Source organism: Heloderma suspectum, chromosome 2 (assembly GCF_057233095.1).
Source record: "Heloderma suspectum isolate Gila_16-S chromosome 2, 16-S_ref, whole genome shotgun sequence".
In the NCBI taxonomy this organism is placed as follows: domain Eukaryota; kingdom Metazoa; phylum Chordata; class Lepidosauria; order Squamata; family Helodermatidae; genus Heloderma; species Heloderma suspectum.
This window is the reverse complement of record NC_139459.1, coordinates 333,243,808-333,265,312: the sequence shown is the minus strand read 5'-3', so window position 1 is coordinate 333,265,312 and position 21,505 is coordinate 333,243,808. Positions and strand designations below refer to the sequence as shown.

The following is a 21,505-nucleotide window of genomic DNA, read 5'->3' as shown; positions in this document are numbered from 1 at the left end:
TAACAACAGCAGAATTCGAGCTGATGTTACATGAGGAAGCCACTTGCATTTTCCTTGATAATGTGTTTCCCAAGATGAACAGTTCTCAAGGCTGGCCCTCCCCCACTTTTTCTGGAGTACTGCACTCCACACGCATAAGCAATGGGGCCTGACTGGTGAGGATAAAATTAGAATTCCCTGTGGGAGCTTCCCCTTCTGATAAAGGTGTACTCAGCATGTGTGTATACTAAAAAATTCCACATCGCTGTTCTTGGCATTTAATTAGGGGGTAAAGTAAAACGTGCAGGACTGGAATTTTAAGTGTTGATTTAATAACCTTTATCCAGCTCATTTCTCAATGATTTTCATCCTCTCTGGAGAGGCTTCTAATGTCAAATTGTGGTATTAAGGTGAGTCATGGTTACTGAAGAGGCACACAGAAAGTACATGACAAAATTCCTTAATTTCAGAATGGGGTGGAGGTGGGAGCGGCCCTTCGTTTTAAAAATACCACACTGAAAGCTAATACATTGTGAGCTGTGAGGAAAATGTGAGATGCTGCACTCCAACTTATCTTTAACAACAACTATTGAACCATAATCTTGCCAGCAATGTGGATAAAATGTCACCCACACATTCCTTTATTTAATGCAATTAATAAACTCCCACTGTTGCAGTAGTGTGGTTCAGAAGATACACAAAATGGGATGATGATGGCATCTCTTTGAAGATAATAATATAAAATATAATAAACAGACAAAAATGCAGCTTAAAAAGGCTGTGTTTATCCCCATTCACTAAGTAATGGCTTAAACCAAAACTTCTTAAGTCACCTCCATAAGAAACTGGGGATGCAGGGAGTTCTCAAACTAGGGGACAGCCAAAAAGAACGCTTGTTCAGAAATGCTTCTTCGTACAACTTCAACATTCTTGATAGGTAGAGAGCAAAACCAAGAGGCCACTCAGGATTAGAGATAGTTATGGGAGAAGTAAACTGCCATGCCAATCAACCAAAAAAGACCATATTCTTTCCATTTATCTCATCTCCTGCCTTGGGACATCAAACTATCTCCAGAAATGTGTGGATAACATGATCTCTGCTGTTTGTTGGAATTCTGAGGAAGAGAAGGCTACTTAGCAACTGGTGTTCCCCAACAGTCAGATGGTAGAGAGGGATGGGCTGGTGTGTGGGGTGGAGGAGGAGGAGGAGGAGGAGCACATCCCTGTCCTTCCCCTTCTCTGATAGCTGGAAATGTGATGACAGTAAGCTGGTCAGCCTTATCTAAACCTTTCCTTCACTGGCTAACTTGCCTCTTCCATAGAGTGGCAAAAGGGAGCCTAGATGCTGAAGAATTTGTCACATGGCAGCCTTCTTCTATCCAAGATATATCTGAGGAGCAGAGACGATAGCTCTGCTGATACCAAGGACAAGGGAGAGGAAGTAGGTCTAAATTCCAGAACTTCCTTGCAGAACACCAAGGTGGTCCTACCATTCTCTCCTCCTCCTGGTCCAAATACAACCTCAGCACCCACCTTTTTCATGAAACCTTTGGTTTAACCCTTTAGTCCTCACTGCTACAGGAGCTAGGCATGAGCACATATAATGCACACACATTCTCCCCATTGCCCGTGCTTTGTTGTCCTTCCATCAATTGTCTCCTTTTCTGCTCAAGTGTAGACTGAGTTGGGACCTATCTTTCTTATTTCTGCTACTCTGTAAAGCACTAAGTACATAAATGGCACTAGCAAATAAGTAAAAAAAAAAAAGTCCATATAGTTTCCTCACCGACCAGGAAAGAGATCTTGGGATTGTGGTGGACAGCTCAGTAAAGATGTCAACCCAGTGTGCGGCCACTGTAAAAAAGGCGAACTCTGTTAGGCATAATTAGAAAAGGAATTGAGAATAAAACTGCCAATATCATACTGCCCTTATACAAATCTATGGTGCGACCACACTTGGAATACTGTGTACAGTTCTGGTCATCACGCCTAAAAAAAGATACTGTAGAGCTGGAAAAAGTGCAGGAAAGGGCAACTAAAATGATCGAGGGGCTGGAGCACCTCCCCTACGAGAGAAGGTTACAACAGTTGGGATTGTTTAGCTTGGAAAAAAGGAGGGTAGGGGGAGACATGATAGAGGTCTATAAAATTATGCATGGTGTGGAGAACGTGGACAGGGAGACATTTTTTCCCCACTCTCAAAATACTAGAATCCAGGGTCATCCTATGAAGCTGATTAGTGGGAGATTCAGGACATATAAAAGGAAGTACTTCTTCACACAGTGCATAGTTTAGGGATGTACGAAAGGGACTTACCTTGTCCCGCAGCTTTTTTCGCGGTGGGGGGGAGGTGCTTCGCTTCTCCCCCCAAAGTTCATGCAAGGGGGGGGAGGCTTCCCGCCTCGCCCGGCCGAAATTCAGGCTGGTCGGGAGGCGCCCCATCCCTCACTGGCGAAAGTCAGGCCGGGTAGAAGCGCCCCGTCTACCCGGCAGCGAAAAAAAAAGAAAAAACCACCCCCGTGATAGGCTACGTAACGATTAACGTAGCCTATCACGGCTAGATTTGCAAAGCCAGCCATGATAGGCTACGTTAATCGTCACGTAGCCTATCACGGGTGACTTTGAAAAAAAAAAAGCGCGTACGCAAATGGCGGCCCCCATAGGGAGCCGCCATTTGCGTTCCTTATTTGGTCCCTGTAGTCTATGTAAAGATTTACGTAGACTACGGCGAAAATAAGGGCAACGCAAATAGCGGAGAATTTCACCGCCGATTTCGGGGGGCCGAATGCGTTGGTGCTCGGCCCCCCAAAGTTTCAGGGAGAAATTCTCCCCCATCCCTAAGTTAAACTATGGAATTCTCTCCCACAGGATGTAGTGATGGCCACCAATTTGGATGGCTTTAAAAGGGTGTTAGATAAATTCCTGGAGGAAAAGTCTATCAATGGCTACTAGTCTTGATGGCTATGTGCTACCTCCACTACCACAGGCAGTGAGCCTATGTACATCAGTTGCTGGGGAACATGGGTGGGAGGGTGCTGTTGAGCTCATGCTCTGCTTTTGGGTTCCTGGTCAACAGCTGGTTGGCCACTGTGTGAACAGAATGCTGGACTAGATGGACCTTTGGTCTGATCCAGCATGGCTCTTCCTATGTTCTTATGTTTTGCTTATCAAAGCAACAATGTAGTGGGGAAAACAACCTTCTACCCTCCAGAGCTGATCTCCTCTGCGAAAAAAGGTCAGGAAGAGACCCTGTAGTCCTGGTTATTACTTTGTTTCTTCGCTAGCTATTCCCCCACAATTTTTTTCACACCAAAGTGATTGTCAATGCCTATTTGTCAGTTTTGTTGTGATCTTTAAACCTCCCTTCAATTAGTGCTCATTATTTGGTATCTGAATTCAGGCTCTGCACTTCAGGGAAACAAGCTGACATGGTTGACGGTTAAGAAGCTTAATATACCAGCATACTTTTGAGCGATAGGGTAACCATTGTGAACAACAACAACAGCTGCTGTTCATTCTTTGTCACAGTCACAACCCAAAGGGGCTCATTCAGTCTTACCTTTTGACTTTTGTGTGATTTTAAGCAAGTTAGAGGATGTCATGAAAGTTCATCTTACAAAGTTTTCTTTGTGTTCCAACTGCTATCTACATCATCTAGAATCAGAGTCCTGCAAATCCATTACTGAAGCTGATGAAAGCACAAAGCCAACAGTGTAATCTTTGTAGTTGCAAACTGACCTTGCAAAAGGTAAGGGCAGTAAATACCATAGCATGTGATATGGAGACAATGCCATTATGCTTACAATGCCATTCTCCTCTGCTTGGCTTGTTGTGGGTTGCAACTCACCACGCTTCCTTTAAGCTCCAATTTGAAACTTTCACAAAGTTGGGTTAAAACACCCACTGGGGCCAATTGTTGATGACGATTAGACAGCAATACATTGCACAATCTTTGTTCCTTGAGGGGAAAATTTTTAAACAACATGAGAAGCAATTCTGTTCTCACCTATGTAGAGGTAATCGCTGGAGTAACTGAGAATCTATATCATGGATTTTGATGCAGAACATGGCTTCTGTGCATCCTGAGCTGCTGAATCTTACTCAAAAATCTGAAGATCAAATTATACATTATAAATATGATGACTTGAGGGTGGAACAGGGATTCATCAGTACAGTTACATTTTGTTTTTCAGCCCAAGACCTCTATGGTGCCAGCAATGCAAATGTTACAAAGGAAACATGTCATACAGAAAAATGACAGGCACGGATCATTTTCTATTTCACAAAATGCTTTCAAGTTTATAAAACATTAAGAAAATTATTATTATTATTATTATTATTATTATTACTATTATTATTATTATTAAATTTATTAATCGCCCATCTGGCTGGTCACCCAGCCACTCTGGGCGATGTACAACATATAATAAAACAGTTTAAAACAATAAAATTCTACAGTAAAAACATTTTCTAAAATACCCTAACCCACCCCAAATGCCTGCCTGAACAACCACGTTTTTAATGCAAGACGGAAGCTCATTAAAGAGGGGGCATGGCGGTGTTCCCTAGGGAGGGAGTTCTATAGAGTGGGGGCCACCACAGAAAAGGCCCTCTCCCTCGTCCCCACCAGTCTAGCTGTCCTGGCTGATGGGACAGAGAGAAGGCCATCCGAGGCTGATCTTGTTATGCAGCCTGTCTGGTGTGGCTGGAGGCGCTCCTTAAGATAGGCTGGGCCGGAACCATATAGGGTTTTAAAGGTCAAAACCAACACCTTGAATTTGGCCCAGAAAACAACTGGTAACCAGTGCAACTCCTTCAGCACTGGAGTGATGTGATCTCACCGGCGGCTGCCTTTAATCAGGCGAGCCGCCGCGTTCTGCATCAGCTGCAGCTTCCAAACCGTCTTCAAGGGTAACCCCACGTAGAGCGCATTACAGTAGTCTAAACGAGAGGAGACCAGAGCATGTACTACCGATGGTAGCTTCCTGAAGAGGAAACTACTTTTTTTTTTAATGTGATAGGTGTGAGTGTCTCTGTTTTGCCTATCTCACCCAATTTCTTTTTCAGTACAAGTAGGATGTGAAATATATCCTGCTTCTAATTTTTTTACATCTTTAAGTTCCATTGATTTCAGTGGAACCTACTTCCAAGTAATTATATTTTCTAATGAACCCAAGACATGGAACAGGAAATAGTGTTTATCATGACATCCACTGAAGAACGATCTCATTATCTAAAGAGGGGTTTCAGGAGATGACTCTTCGCCCTGAACAAGTTTAAACACTTACAGTTAGGGTTAATTTGGAAGCCCTGAAAACCTATTTCTCCCTCTAATGAAAAAGATGACAAAATGCACTGTGTGCTAGGTTATTCACATAGAATAGAATCATAGAATAATAGGGTTGGAAGGGGCCTACAAGGCCATTGAGGTCACCAGTGTTGTTAAATATCTTGTATGTTTTTGTTTTTGTATAGGAGGAGGGTAGTGCACACTTCTTTGTCAATGGAGGCATGTAACCCATCTCAGAAACTGAAAAGAAAACTGTGATCCTCTTTCAAAATGTGGGAGAGGAAATAGGCATGCATGAAATAATTGTTAGGCATATGTAGCAGCATACAGGATCCTACCACTTGTGTTTAAAAAGTAAGGCCAGGTTGAAATTTCTCAGAAGACATTTTTCTGGGAAAAGTTCTATGGTTTTTCTTTTTCTCACCCCCATTTTTGTGGTGGCCTTCTCCCCCCTCCATGTGTGTGTGCATACACGCATGCACGCACACAGAGGCCTGGAATGATGTTACTTTCAGGGCATAGTGGTAGATGCAAAATGGTGGCCAAGTTGCCACTTGCAGCAGCCCCCCCCCCCAAAAAAAAAACAGGGAAAAAGAAAGAAGCTCTGCTATTGTCACTGGTAATGGTGAGCCCCACTCCTGAGAGACTACTGAAGAATCTCTCCTCCTCTTGAAGAAATTTGATGAAATGGTCCCCTACCCCAATTTCTCTGCCTAGAAATAAGGTGGAGAATTCCAAGAGGCCATTTGGACCTAGCTCTAATAAAAGGAACAGAACCAACCACCTGACTCTTCTTCCAAATGGGAAGACCTGTGTGGGGTCCTGCTATACATAGGTAATGAACAGATGCTGTGCATTTGACGAAACAGTTTGGCAGTTGTTCTCACAGAAATCATACTTCTTGCATAGGTGTTTTTGACAAATCACTCTCTTTCCGATCCATGTTACCTTTACATGTGTGCACACAGTTTTTGCATTAAACTGTGGTATTTTTATAATCCACACCAAAAGTTGTATTTACATACATACATGTTTGTAAAGTATTTTCTCTCAAAATACACATTCCTGTTCTCTCAATATACATATTTTAAAATGTATTGATACGTTCTTGAATATCTGGGAAGTGTAAAAGCTGGCACCAGCAGATAACTAATTTCCAATCCACACGTTAGTCGGGAAGATGCTACTTAGTAGCTACAATGGCTACTAGCACCAATGGCTATGTGCTACTTCCAGTATCAGAGGCAGTATGCCTATGTACACCAGTTGCTGGGGAACATGTGTGGGAGGGTGCTGTTGCACTCATGTCTTGCTTGTGGGTTTCCCATCAAGAGCTGGTTGGCCATTGTGTGAACAAAATGCTGGACTAGGTGGACCCTTGGTCTGATCCAGCATGGCTTTTCTTATGTGAACCCTCAGGCATCCCTACTTTGAATCATTCCCAAAGCTAACAAGGTAAAAGATAGTTTTGCCTACCGCAGGAAGTAGTAATGGCCACCAGTTTGGATGGCTTTAAAAGCAGGATAGACAAATTCCTGGGGGAAAAGGCTATCAATGGCTACTAGTCTTTATGTCTATGTGCTACCTCCAGTACCAGAGGCAGTGAGCCTATGGGTTTCATCACACGGAGCTTTTTCTTGCGATTGAGATTGCTCCTTCATGGACGTTTGCAGGTTCTTTACATGACACTGTGACCCTGCAGTTACCCTCCTGCACTAAATACCCTTTGTTCCATTTTTAAATAGATCGCAGATAATGAGCTATCAAATTACCCCATTGTGTTCAGCTTCAGTTTCCTCCGTCAAAAGAGTTAAAGCAGCAAGAAGAGGCGCAAGATCAGTGACAGATAATGGATTCAGATAAGGGCAGGAGGAAGAGGGGGAAAGGGAAAAGGAAGCACATGTAAAGGGAGTCAGTTCAGTTGTGATTCTCAAACAGAAGCAGAAAGCCGCATTTTAAATGCAGGATTTTAGGCTGGTGTAGAGATGCCCTATGTACACCAGTTGCTGGAGAACATGGGTGGGAGGGTGCAGTTGCACTCATGCCCTGCTTGTGGGTTCCTGCATGAGCCTTTTACTCTGGGGTGGCTGCAGGTCAAGGTCCCTCAGGATAGATGACACACTCACCACTTTGCAGCCGTCCATAGTTTTCTCCCGGAAACTGTGGATTTCCGAGGTGGCTTTTTACTGTGATTTGGGGGGTTTGCTGTGGGTTTCCCCGTTGTTGCAGGCCATCTGTCCCTTCCCTGAACCAACTTTGCATTTTGCGGTGGGCATGTTGTAGGCATGAGTAGTGCTTGCATTGCTCTGTGACACCCCTTTCCTTCCCCCCAATCCCTTCACAGCTGCGCAGTTACAGAGGCACAGAGAGGCGTTTTCAGTTATTTAATCACACTTCTGCACATTTTTGCAGTTTTGCATGGTTGCTTTTGGACTCAGTGCCCAAGGGCTGGGGGGGGGGGTCTTGGGGGAGGACCATCTTTGCTCCAGCTACTGTTTCAGAGCGATGGGTAGGCACATACTGCTCACACTTGTGAGTGCGAACCATCGCAAGAGTCTCGGACTGGGGAACTGACAAACAGATGGTGTGAAAATGAAGGAGCACAGAACAACCAATTTTTACCTAACAAGGGAGGGAAACACACAACAGAACCCCTAAAATACAAAATATCCAATGACGTGTTGCACCTCTGTTATAGAAATTTCAGTTGTCATATGTCTGTTATCCTATGATTTTATAAGCTAAGCTATGTCTATTCTACCTCAGTATGAGACTGCCATGCTAGACAAAGACACAGCGCCTTATCAGAGACTCAGGAATGCCAAGAATGTGTTTACTAGAGTACAAGGCTACCTCTCTGCGCATGCCTAAATATATAAAAGGTGCTGTTTGTTTTTTTGTTTCCCTCTCAGCTAGACAAAGAAATTAGTACAGCACAGGCGTAAGACAGCCCCCAAAGGTCTTGCCTATATAAACTTTTGGATCACATCACTTGATTGTAACCTTTGTTGGAGCGTTAGCCCCAAGGGTTGCCTTATTCTGCAGAATAAAATCGTGTTGGACCAGATCTCTGCCTCCTCTTGTTCTTGGTAAACTAATTGGAAAGTCTACCAGGGAAAAGAACACAATTTTTGTAACAAATTTGGCGACTCTAGTGGGACACCCTGTGTGACCTGGGAGCTGGGCAAATGCTGGATCAACCCAAGCGAGGGCGCCCTGGACCTTGTTCGGTTCACCGTGAGGTTTGAGGTGGCTGTTGCCTGGCAACCCAGCTAGCAAAAGACTCCTGAAGAGACGAGGCGAGTGGCGGTCTTTGGAGGACAGGACGAAACGCTGTCTGACTCTGGGGTCGTTTGGAGGCTGAGCTACGAGGTAAGGCGGATCGCACTGTCTGGGCCATCTGGGGAATGTAAATCTCCCATTCTCATCTAACTGAGCCTTGCTCAAGTAGCAGCAGTTGGACCAGAAAAAAAAAAAAAACGGCCAGCAGGATGGGATTGAAACTTTCCGTAGGAGAACATAGCCAAGACCCACTGGGATGCATGCTTAAGAATTTCAAGTTGTTTAAGTTAGATTATGGTGTCAAGATGACAAAAGATGAGCTCATAAAGTTTTGTAATGGGGAATTGGTAACATTTGGTGTTGGCTGGCCAACTGGGGGAAGCTGGGAGAAAAATGTTGTGTCCAAGGTATATAATAAAGTGATTGTTGATAACCATGGGGATCAGCTGCCTTATATTGATGCTTGGCAAGTGTGGATATTGAAAAATCCTGACTGGATAAGAAAAGGTAAAGGTCAATATTGTAAAGCCATGATGGTTTGCTCCGAGGTGAAATCCAAGGTTCCTGTTCTCCCTGATTCAAGTCATACGGAAGGAGACCCTGCCCAAGGTGTGCTGAGTTTTCCCCATCCTATTCGGCCTGTTAGGTTGGGAGTGGAGGTTGCTGGGGGAGGGAGGCCCCCCCCTCTGGAGACCTCATCTGTTACATTTCCACGTCCCGCTCCCTCTGTGTTAAAAAGCCCTCCACCATATTCAGGTTTGTTAGAGGAAGCAAGAACAGCTGAAAAGGTTGTAAATCCTGAGGAAAGAGATTTATTTGAGGATTAAGATAATCTTTTATCTTAAAGATTGTGGCAGAATCAGGAAGTAGAGAGGATATTTTGAATGTTGTGGGAAAAGTTGCGGATGTATATTCGCCCCCTCTTTTGAGATCTACAGCCAGAAAGGGCTCATATGAGTGCAAGATGAGAAAGGTGGGAAGACAGCTCCCCCTGCGGGAAGTAGTTGGCCCTAATGGACGGGCTCTTGTTTATGTGCCATTCACTACATCTGACCTGTTTAATTGGAGGAATCAGAACCCCTCCTTAAGGGAGGATCCTCAGAAGATGTACAGGCTGTTTGAATCTATTTTCCGAAGTCATAATCCTAAGTGGGGAGATGTGCAAACCATGTTAAATGAACTTTTAACTCCAGATGAAAAGCGGATGGTAGAAACACAAGCCTTAAGGCAAGCCCAGACTGAGAACGGAGCTGGTGGACCACTCCCAGCCCAGGCATTGCCAGATCGGGAGCCGGGTTGGCAAGCTGGGTCAGAGGAGCTGATCCACTACAGGCGGCTCATTTTACATGGAGTTCAAACTGCAGTCCCCAAGACTACAAATTTAAGCAAATTATATGAAGTCCGGCAGGGACTGACTGAGGACCCTAGTGCATACCTGCAGAGGTTGTTTGATGCATTCCGTCAGTATAGTGATATTAACCCTGACGCTCAAGAGAATTTAAGGATGGTTAACATGATGTTTATTGCTCAAGCAGCAACGGACATTAAGAGAAAGTTGCAGAAGACTGATGGGGCAGCAGCAATGCCTCTGCCCCAGTTGATAGAGACTGCTTATAAGGTGTTTGTGAATCATGAGAAGTAGAGATGGAGGAAGCAGATAAGAAGGGCAGACAGAACGCAGCTTTGATTGCAATGGCGATCACAGGGCAAGTCCCTGATTGGGCAGATAAATGTTTGAAGAAGGATTTGGGGACTCAGAGAAAGCTGCGTTTGGGAAGAGATGAATGTGCTTACTGTAAAGAGAAGGGACATTGGTGAAAAGACTGCCCAAAGCAAAAGGGGGAGAAGAGGGGGGCAATGGTGGCCATGGAAGGAGAAGGATCAGATTGACGGGGACCAGGGTCCGAGACCTCCACCCTGAAGAGCTGCCTGGCTCTGAAGGACCCTCTGGTTACAATAAGGGTGGAGGGAAGAGAAATAATGGGACTTATTGACACTGGAGCAACTTATTCCATGCTGCCAAAAGCACAAAAGCCACAAATTAATAAAGATAAAACTGTAATAACAGAAAGGATTGAAGGCCAACCCACTAAGGTCCCTTATACTTTTCCCCTTCTCACGAAGGTTGGAAGTTGTCATTTGGAGCATGAATTTGTTGTGTCTGAAAGGTGCCCAGTTGCACTTCTTGGACGGGACTTGTTGACAAAGTTACAAGCAGAATTTTTTTTTCGAGATGACAGGATGGTTGTTAGGTTGCCAAAGCAACAAGGATCTAACTATCAAATGTGTTTGCAAGTTTATGTGGATGAGAACATGCAACAAACAGCAGATCACTACCGGGCAGCCGATGTGGCAAAAAGGGCCCCAGAAGATGTATGGGCAGGGAAGGCACCTGCAAGAGCAAAGTTTGTTAAACCTGTGCAGATCAACCTTAAGCCTGGAGCTCAACCAGTAAAGATTAGACAATACCCCTTGTCACTAGAAGGGGACTGAAACCTTTGATTGAAAAGTTTAAACGATATGGCTGATTAAAAGAAGGAACTTCACCCTTTAATACTCCTATAATTGGGGTGAAGAAACCCCCCAAACCTGGAAAGGGGATTGAGTTCCACTTAGTCCAAGACTTAAGGTCCGTCAACAATATTATCAGCGTGGATCATCCTGTGGTTCCAAACCCACACACCATTATAACCCAAATTCCCAAAGTTGCCAGATGGTTTTCAGTACTGGACTTAAAAGATGCGTTCTTTTCAATCCCTTTACATAAGGAAAGTCAGAAAATATTTGCATCTGAATGGGAAGATCCCGATACCCATATTAAGGTTCAGCTCTTATGGACCGTCCTTCCGCAGGGACTGACCATGAGCCCAACAATCTTCATGGGTGCATTGCAAAATGACCTGAGGCAATGGAAAGAGGACCGGCCATGGGTGTCCTTGCTTCAATATTCAGATGACCTTCTTCTGGCCACCCAGACAGAGGACTCATGTGCTGAAGCTACTATCTCCCTCCTGCAAGAATTGAACTTGAAAGGCTATAAAGTGTCAAGAGAAAAGGCTCAGATTTGCCAGACCCATGTTACCTTCTTGGGCTACCAGATTCGGAAGGGAACCAGAGACCTGAGCACTGCTCGGTTGGACGTCATACAGAAGACACCGAGGCCTAAAGACCCTCGAGAGTTGCGAGCCTTCCTTGGGCTCACTGGGTTTTGTAGAATGTGGATACCTGATTATGGGGGGAAGGCGAAGCCCCTGTATGAAGCTTTGACAAAGGAAAATATCATCCGCTGGAAATGGACAAATGAAATGGAAAAGGCTTTTCTTGAGCTGAAGCAAGCCTTGGTGTCGCCACCCGCTCTGGCCTTACCAGATCCCAACAAACCGTACCAGCTCTATGTACATGAAAATAAAGGAGTGGCATCAGGGGTTTTGACCCAAAGGACAGGTCCTTCCTGGACACCTGTAGTATACTACTCCAAGACTCTGGATCCAACCGCAAAGGGATGGCCTGCTTGCTTGAGGGCCGTGGCAGCAACTGCGCTTTTAGTGGAAGAAGCCCAGAAAATTGCCATGGGAGCAGATATGGAGGTGCATACTCCTCATGGCGTACCTCAGATCCTGGGAAGCAATGGAGATAAATTTTTGAATCCGTCACGCCAGTCACGCTATGAGATTTCCCTGCTTTCAAGCCCAGGCCTCACATATAAGAACAGCAATCTTTTGAATCCTGCCACCTTGCTCCCTAAGCCAGATCTAAATTGTCATGACTGTTTAGAGATTTTGAGTCATGTGACTCTGATCAGGCCTGACCTCACTGATTCCTTATTACCAAAGCTAGACCTTGAGGTGTTTGTAGATGGCTCCAGCTGCGTGATAGATGGAAAAAGATACACAGGATGTGCAGTAGTAACTCTCGAGAAGGCCTTATGGAAAGAGCGTCTTCCCAGCCATTGGTCAGCACAAGCAGCAGAACTAACAGCTTTGACTTGAGCCCTAGAAATAGGAGAAGGAAAAAAAATATATCTTTACAGATTTGTGATATGCTTTCAGCACGGTACATGCAAATGGAGTGCTGTGGAAAGAAAGGGGCTTCATTACTGCTTCAGGACAGAGGATGGCAAACGGATCCCAGATCATGAAACTTTTAGATGCCCTGATGAAGCCAAAAGAAGTCGCTGTGATGCATGTGAAGGCGCATGGGAAGAGTGTCAATCCCGAAGAAAGAAGAGGCAATGCTTTGGCAGATAAGGATGCAAAGGAAGCCACACGGATGGGAGGTGAGGAGGTGCATTACGAAGGAGCCCTAATCCCATATTTGAGTACAGATTTGGTTCCAATCTACTCTCCAGCTGAGCATGAGAGAGCTCTTGAATACAAGGCAAAGCAAACTTGTGGATGGTGGATAGTCCCAGGAGGCAAAGTATTCATACCCAAGCCTCTCTTGAGCTTTATAGTGAGAGACTTACACCAGGCTACACATTTAGGAGGAACTGCAATGGGGGATTTGCTTGTGAGACACATTGTGGCCCCAGGATTGTATGTTGAGACCCAGAGAGCGGTGCCCTTTGTGCCTCAAAAATAACCCAAAGACGTCCAAACCCCCAGCTCAAATGGGAGGTCGCCCATGGGCTTACTATCCTTTCCAAAGACTTCAAATCGATTTTTCAGAGTTGCCCCGGACTCATGGATATCGATATTTATTAGTAATAGTAGACCAATTGACTGGGTGGGTTGAGGCTTACCCCACTCGCACAGCCACTGCACAAATAGTAGCCAAAATCCTGTTAATAGAAGTAGTCCCTAGGTTCTTGTTACCTGAAGAAATTGAATCGGATCAGGGACCCCATTTTGTTGGATGGGTGACATAAGCAGTGGCTCAGGCACTACAAATCAACTGGAAACTACACTCCCCTTGGAGGCCTCAATCTTCAGGTCAAGTTGAGAGGATGAATCGCACCCTAAAGTCAATGCTTACTAAAATTTGCTCAGAGACTAAGTTGCAATGGCCACAGGCCTTGCCAATCGCCTTAACTCGAATACGGTGCACCCCCAGGGGAAGTATTAAATTGACACCCTTTGAAATGTTATATGGGCGCCCACCTCGGATATTACCTATGGCTGATAGTTTAAATGTAAACTTGGAAATAGGGGCTTTAGAGATCCAAAAATATGTTACTGCTTTGCAGTCTGTTTTGTCTTGTCTTCACAGGTTTGCAGCACCATATCAATCCTTGCCTTTGGATGCTCCAGTGCATAATTTCAGTCCTGGTGATTGGGTGTTGATCCGGTCCTGGAAAGATGAGCCACTTACTGAGAAGTGGAAGGGTCCATTCCAGGTTCTACTCACCACTCACACGGCTGTAAAAGTCGCTGGAGGAAAGAAGTGGATCCATCACACCTGCATAAAGGCATCACCTGCACCAGAGAGGGTAACACCGGAAGCTGACCCACCTGAAGGTCACCGTTGGAGCAGCAAACCACTAGAGGGACTAAAGTATTTGTTCAGGAGAGAGCAGTCTCCTGATGCTTAAACATGCATACTACTCTTTCCTTCTTAAGTCTAGTTGTTTTAACACTTCCTACTCAGATAAAAGGAAACTGGTTTAAGAGACATGCTGAGCATATGTTTAAGCAAAATGGGGAGAATTCTATTCTTTACTATGAGCACCCATCAACTGTTAGAGACTTCACTTTGTTGCCTGCCTTGATCAGAGAACCGCAGGTAATAGTTGGAGCTCTACAGAAAGAGGGTACTCTCTTCTCGAGAGTCCCTGATGAATTGAGCAAAACTGAGTTTCGAAAGTTCAAATTCCAGACTTACACCAGGGGAATGTGTTTTTGTTGTCAACATTCTGGTGCTTGGAATAATAAAACCTTTAATTATAACAAGGCTAGACCTCTTCTAGATGGGTTGAGAAATTATTCACAGTGCACCGATAGGTTTTGGCTTTGGGGAAGTTTTAATTCCTCCTATTCTTCTTCCATTAATCTCGGTGACACTGATTTTGGCAGTCTTTACCCCGAGTACCCTATGTTCTCTCCCAATTATTCTGGGATAGGTAGCATATGCTCAGGTTGGCAGATGAGAGATCCCAATCTGTGGTTTTTCTTCAATGGATGGGCTACCAATTACCACCCTGGAAATTACCAGTGTGTAGGGGTTGGGTATCTCACCATCCCGGTACAAGTGGTGAAACCTCAATCTAGAAGGGAAAAAAAAGAGGTTGGAGGGATGGGGCAACTTGTAGGACAGATGGGTAAGAACTGTGATGACACTGTAATAATTGGAAAACAACTGTCAGATTCAGAACCAAACAGGGTAGGGGGTGGGCTAGTTACGGGATTGCTTACCCTAGGTTCATACCCAGGAATTATTGCAAAAGAAAATAGAAAAAGCATCCTAGGCCTCACTTGCCATTTAGAAAAGACCATCAATGCCACAGCCATAATGGTAAGGGCCATGCAATCTGAAATTGAAGATCTCAGCCAGCTAGTGGCCCAGTATTGGTTTGTTTTAGATTATCTCTTAGCACGCCAAGGTGGCTTCTGCACCCTAGTGAAGCAAGGGTGTAGAGTAAAGTTCCATGATTTAAACAAAACCATAGATGATGAAATCGCCAAACTACAAGATATGATTGGACAGAATTATTCAGGAGCAAGTGATCCTTGGTTATGGTTGACTTCCTGGCTCCCTGATTTTGCATGGTTAAAACAACTTGTAATCAACGCAGTTTTGTTTGTTATGATACTATTGATGATGGTTTGTGCCTTTAAGTGTGTAGTCCACTATTGGACCAAGGAGAGGTATGGGATTTAAGAAAAGCCTTTTGAGGGGGGAGTGTTATAGAAATTTCAATTGTCGTATGTCTGTTATCCTATGATTTTATAAGCTAAGCTATGTCTATTCTACCTCAGTGTGAGACTGCCATGCTAGACAAAGACACAGCGCCTTATCAGAGACTCAGGAATGCCAAGAATGTGTTTACTAGAGTACAAGGCTACCTCTCTGCGCATGCCTAAATACGTAAAAGGTGCTGTCTGTTTTTTTGTTTCCCTCTCAGCTAGACAAAGAGATTAGTACAGCGTAGGCGTAAGACAGCCCCCAAAGGTCTTGCCTATATAAACTTTTGGATCACATCACTTGATTGTAACCTTTGTTGGAGCGTTAGCCCCAAGGGTTGCCTTATTCTGCAAAATAAAATCGTGTTGGACCAGATCTCTGCCTCCTCTCGTTCTTAGTAAACTAAAAGTCTACCAGGGAAAAGAACACAATTTTTGTAACACCTCCACACTCATGGGACTACACAGCTGTGCATTTAAGTACAATGGCAAAAAAAAAAAAGGGCACGGCAGAGTCTGTTATGGAAGCCCACAGTAAATCACGAGTGTATCACAGGGGATGCTAGTTCAAAGCCGCATTGCTGTGCAGTTGTGATGGGGTGGGGGATGAAAGCGGTGCCATGTAGATGGGGCCCTAGTCGACAGCTGGTTGGCCACTGTGTGTGAACAGAATGCTGGACAAGATGGAGCCTTGGTCTGATCCAGCATGGCTCTTCTTAAGTTCTTATATTGCCAAGTCTATGAAATAGACCAAACATACTAAATAAAAGACACTGACATTGCACTGATCTCTCCTCTTGGTAGACATTTTGTATTCCACCCCAGCCTGCCTGTGTGCTATTAACACTGTTTGGATATCAGCCAAAAAAGCAAACATTGGTAGACTTCTACTTTTCACACAATCTAGTACTGCTTATGTTGCTGGCACAGTGGGCTCAATCGCATGTGGCTTGCACTCAGAAGCCCCTAATTCACATTACAGTTCGTGCTATGCAAAGAAGGCCTGAATTGTGCACTATTACTTCAGCCAAGTGCCATTTCACAACCATGTAAATTCTTTTGCTGCCACAACTTCCCTGTTTATACCAGCAGGAGAAGACCGCTTGATAACAACAGTGTTGCCACTTTTTCTTTCTTGTTAATTCTTTGCTGTAAATAACTGTATGTATCCCTTGGTTAGAAAGGTGGCTAATAAACAAACAATCGCTATAAATTCTGAGGTAAAAATCTAGACAATCTGTTACTATTGCAAGATGGCAAATGTGTAATTCTAGCTTTCAGAAAATGAGACAGATTTGTTTTTAACCAGCTATGCAACTAGCAAACATTGGGGGAAGGGCAAAATTTAGTATGACAACAGCTTTCCTGGTGGTTCCTTTAAGCATTCATTTCTAGCAATCATTTCTTTGGATTTAACTCTGCTACATGTGGTTTCTGCCAAGCGTATACATTAATCCCTGCTTTAACAAATCTATGCTACCCTTCGCCTCTGTTAAAGTTGTATACGTCATCTTCCCCAAGGGCACGCGGCTTCTGCTTCCATTACATTTATACCATACTGATGTCACTCAAGAGGCTAAGCAGAAGGAATGTTAATCTATTGTCAGAAAAGCTAGGCATGTGCATAGTCACAAAAGAAAAACACATACGGTGCAATCCTCATTGAAGCCACTGGCAAAACTCCCCCTTAATGACGTTACAAGCCTTCTTCAGATGGTCCCCTCAATGTGGCAGTGTATGCGTGGAGGCAGGAGTGAGACATGCCTGGTCACCCTGCTCCTAACTATACATGCTCTGCTGGCCCAACAAAGGGCAGCTGATGCACATGTACATAGGCTTTGACATGATTGGGAACCCCAATCAGGCAGGGCTTCCAATCGCTTGGAAGCATACACAGGTAAGCTTACCTTTGCAGATGTCATACCGAATGTGCAGATGTTGGGAGAGGAGCCATCCAGGGTGACTAATGTCAGGGGCAGCAAGCATTGCCCCACTTGCTCTCCTCCATGCATTACTGTACACATACAGTAATGCATGGAGGACATCATCTGAAGAGGGCTACTCTGAAAACAGAAGCTGCACATCAGGGCTGGTGAGCAGAAGGTGGATTATGATCCACTGTTGGACTACTGGACAATTTCCAGTGGACCATTTAGAACTTGCTGAGTTTCTTCAACAGGATACTGGATTAGGTGATGATTAGCCTGATCCTGCATGGAAGTTCTTATGTTCATAATCAAGAGTGCATACCTAGGATCACTTAATACATATCAGTTAAGATTTAATTTTTGAGAGATTCTAACCATGGACTCTTGGTTTGTAAATTTAACCCATGTTAGTGGGCCATGGGGGTTATTATATATTTGTTTATTTCTTAATTTATTCAGTCAAACAGTGGAGGCTGATGGCTCTGATGTCAGTGGGGCAGTGAATCTGCCCCAGGTTTCAGTTAGAACTGGTCAGAACTCTAAAGGAGCTATTCAAGGAACTCCTTTAGAGTTCAGGCTAGTTCTCACTTTTGGGGCGAGAGGTTTGGGGTGTGGTGTCATCTGTATGTGGATGACACGCAGCTCTACCTCTCGTTCAAATCTTCACCAAGGTTGGCCGTAGAATCCCTGTCCTAATGTCTGGAGACGGTGAGGGGCTGGAGAAACAAGCTGAAGCTGAACCTGACAAGACCGAGGTAATTTTGGTGGGAGACAAGAGGAGGCTGGGGGATGTTCACCTGGTGTTGAATGGGGTACGGCTACCCTTGAAAGACCAGGTCCAAAGCTTGGTCCAAAGCAAATCTTAGACTCCCAGCTGTCCATGGAGGCTCAGGTGTCAGCTGTGAGCCGGACAGCGCTGTACCAACTCCATCTGATACGGCGGCTGCGCCCCTACCTTCCCGACCATCTGCTCCCATCGGTAGTACATGCCCTGTTCTCCTCTCATTTAGACTACTATAATGCGCTCTACGTGGGGTTACCCTTGAAGACGGTATGGAAGCTGCAGCTGGTACAGAACGCAGCGGCTCGCCTGATTAAAGGCAGCCGCCGGTGAGATTACATCACTCCAGTGCTGAAGGAACTGCACTGGCTACCAGTTGTTTTCCGGGCCAAATTAAAGGTGTTGGTTTTGACCTTTAAAACCCTATATGGTTCCGGTCCAGCCTATCTCAAGGAGCGCCTCCAGCAACACCAGATAGGCCACTCAACAAGATCAGCCTTGGATGGCCTTCTCTCTGTCCCATCAGCCAGGACAGCTAGGGTGGTGAGGATGAGGGAGAGGGCCTTCTCTGTGGTGGCCCCCACTCTGTGGGACTCTCTCCCTAGGGAACTTCTCCATGCCCCCTCTTTAATGAGCTTCCGCCATACATTAAAAATATGGTTGTTCAGGCAGGCATTTGGGGTGGGCTAGGGTAATTTTAGAAATGTGAAGTTTTTAATGTTGAATTTTATTGTATAAACTGTATTTATTGTTGTACATCGCCCAGAGTGGCTGGGTGACTGGCCAGATGGGCAATAAATAAATAAATAAATAAATAATACATACATACATACATACATACTGTGGACACATGACCAGGGCCTCTGAAGCAGATCTTACTGCACGGGTAAGAACATATAGGAAAAGATGGTCCTTCAGATAGCCTGGTCCCAGATCATTAAGGGCTTTAAAGGTTCACACCAGCACTTTGAATTGGTTCTAGTAAAAACAAAATTAAATGAACATTAGACAATGTAGGACTGAAGTTAGCCCACTCTTTCACTGTGTAGCAAAACAATTAATGATTACATTTTTCTTTCATTTGGTTAATGTCTTTAAGAATTTAATTATATATTCAAATTTGCCAAATTAAATCCTCAGTTGCAGACAATCATATGTAGGGGATGCACTAATTTATATGTCCATGATTCCAGCAACATTTTGGGGAGGAGCTCACAATGTCACCATGCTCACCATGGCAGGTGCTCAGGGGGCCTGTGGCAAGAGTGACAAACCCCATGCTTCCTCCCAATGCTGGAGGTCCAGTGGGGATAGTCTCAGCCCCCTCCCCTAGCACCAAACTTTGGAGGAAACCTGTAATTTACTCTTCCTGGAAGCTCGGAGTGCCCAGCGAGCACAGAGACAAGCAACCAAACTTCCACTTTTGCCCTACAGCTTGAGGCTGGATGGGGGAGGAAGTGCCCTGTGGGTTCACCTCACTGCTTGCTGGGTGCCCTGAGAGCCTGCAAGCAGAGAACCAGAACACGCCTCCCCCCTCCTCCAGCTCCAAACTCCAATGGAGGTTTCTTTTGCATTGCCAGAATCACACAAACAGAGAGACCAGCTCCAAGCAGGGGCTGCTGCAGATCTCACATTGTGTCTCAAAGGTCCCAGCATCAGGGGTTAGGAAGAGAGGCATGGTGCGCCTATTTCGGTTAGCCACTACAGGCCACCCAAAAGCTGTGGAATTCTGGTTTTGAGATATCGTCTCTAGTCTCAGGACAGAAACTTACCCTTTCTTCAAGAGAATGTTGCTGTTTTTGAAAACCACTTCAGTCTCTCCAGGCCAATAAAACTTAACAGACCAACTGTCTCTACACATTTATGGATTCATAAAAATCACAAATAAAAGATGAAGACAGAACTAAGATTAGGGAGCAATTAATGCTTCCCAGCATGCAGCTCCTGTCTGGTCCTAGGGATCCAAAATGCAACTTGAGAGCATAATTTTCTCTAAAGCCTCGGTTTTTTTCATGAGGAGTGTCCTTTTCCCTAAGGAATCAGTCTGTAATGTGATCCACACATACTCACTGAAGTAGTTTTCTAGAACAGTGTTTAGTTTACCTCTGCTAGAATCTGTGCTGCTTGGCAGGACTCTGATAATCTCTATGCAACCAATCACTTCAAGATTGTTCACATCTTCCTTTCCAGCTCATTGCTTAAAGCAGGGGTGCAGAACCTCAGGCCAAGGCCAAATTCAGCCCACTGGGGTTCCCCAAATGGCCATGCCCCTTTCCCCTGCTTACTAACATCTTATTAATCAAATTGCTGGCCAATAAATTAAGGGATAGGTGCAAACTATTTAGCACAAAAAGGGTCAAGTCTTTACCATGGTGCAAAGCTAATACCTTTATTCCACTAACACACTGAGGTTTTAATTTTTGTGAACCGCCCAGAGAGCTTTGGGTATGGGGTGGTATAGAAATGTAATAAATACATTAATTAATTAATTAATTAATTAATGTATTTAATTATAATTTAATTTATAATTTATATATATATATATGTGTGTGTGTGTGTGTATATATATTATATATATAATTTAATTATAATTAATTATAATTCCATGAAGTGATCATGCTGCCATAGTTAACAAGAGGCAGCGGAAGCTGGTGGTTCCGATTTCAGTGGAGCTGTGGATTTATTCTGGGTTGCAGTCAGAACAAGCTAGAACTCTAAAGGAGCTATCCAAGTTATTGAACCTATTTTGGGGATAAGGCTCAGTACCTTGGACAGGTCTGGCTGGTTCTGACTAAAACCCAGAATGGATGCACAGCACCACCAAAAGTGGAGCCACCAGCCTCCACTGACACGAGGAGTGCCAAGAAGAAAACATGACAGCATCACTAACACATGGAACAGGCCAGCTGTACCAGCTGAAGGAGGCCGGCAATTTATAATGTCACACTTGATCAACTATAGCACTCGCCAGAGTCAAAATTCATATCCCATCCTGGAGGCCGCCTGGGCCCCTCGGTTTGCTCACATTGCTCAGAATGTAATTATAGGCAGCTTGATTAACAAATATCAGGGATACCATATGGCCTGATAGCTAGCTGAATCCATAGTTATAGATCACAATCTGTTGCTGAAAGGCATATTCCTAACACACACGTCGCAACTATATACTACAATAAATTCTGTGCTGCTAATTACCATGGAAGCATCCAGATCAATAAAGAGTGCTTTTTGCTGCAATGAGAAATAAACATGGGGATATTAATAAATACTGGAGCTTTGCTAAGAGCCAACTCCTGAATCAATAAAATATTAAATACACATTTTGTTGTAAATGCCCATACAGTAAAGTTTTTTTAAAAAAATAAATAAATATCAGATATTCACTTCATTAAGAAGTGTCATTTTA

At 44.3% G+C, this 21,505-nt stretch overlaps 1 protein-coding gene across 1 annotated transcript in view; it reads left to right on the top strand.

The window, feature by feature from the left end:
• The first annotated feature begins 10,792 nt into the window (after positions 1 to 10,792).
• The window catches only part of LOC146355057 (uncharacterized), a 162,886-nt gene continuing 152,173 nt past the window's right edge, over positions 10,793 to 21,505 (top strand). Inside the window, exons 1-4 of the mRNA XM_084829837.1 lie at positions 10,793 to 11,002; positions 12,385 to 12,503; positions 13,760 to 13,910; positions 14,138 to 15,354. Of these exons, the coding sequence (XP_084685963.1) occupies positions 10,793 to 11,002; positions 12,385 to 12,503; positions 13,760 to 13,910; positions 14,138 to 15,354 (1,697 nt within the window). The remainder of the gene's footprint in view (positions 11,003 to 12,384; positions 12,504 to 13,759; positions 13,911 to 14,137; positions 15,355 to 21,505) is intronic.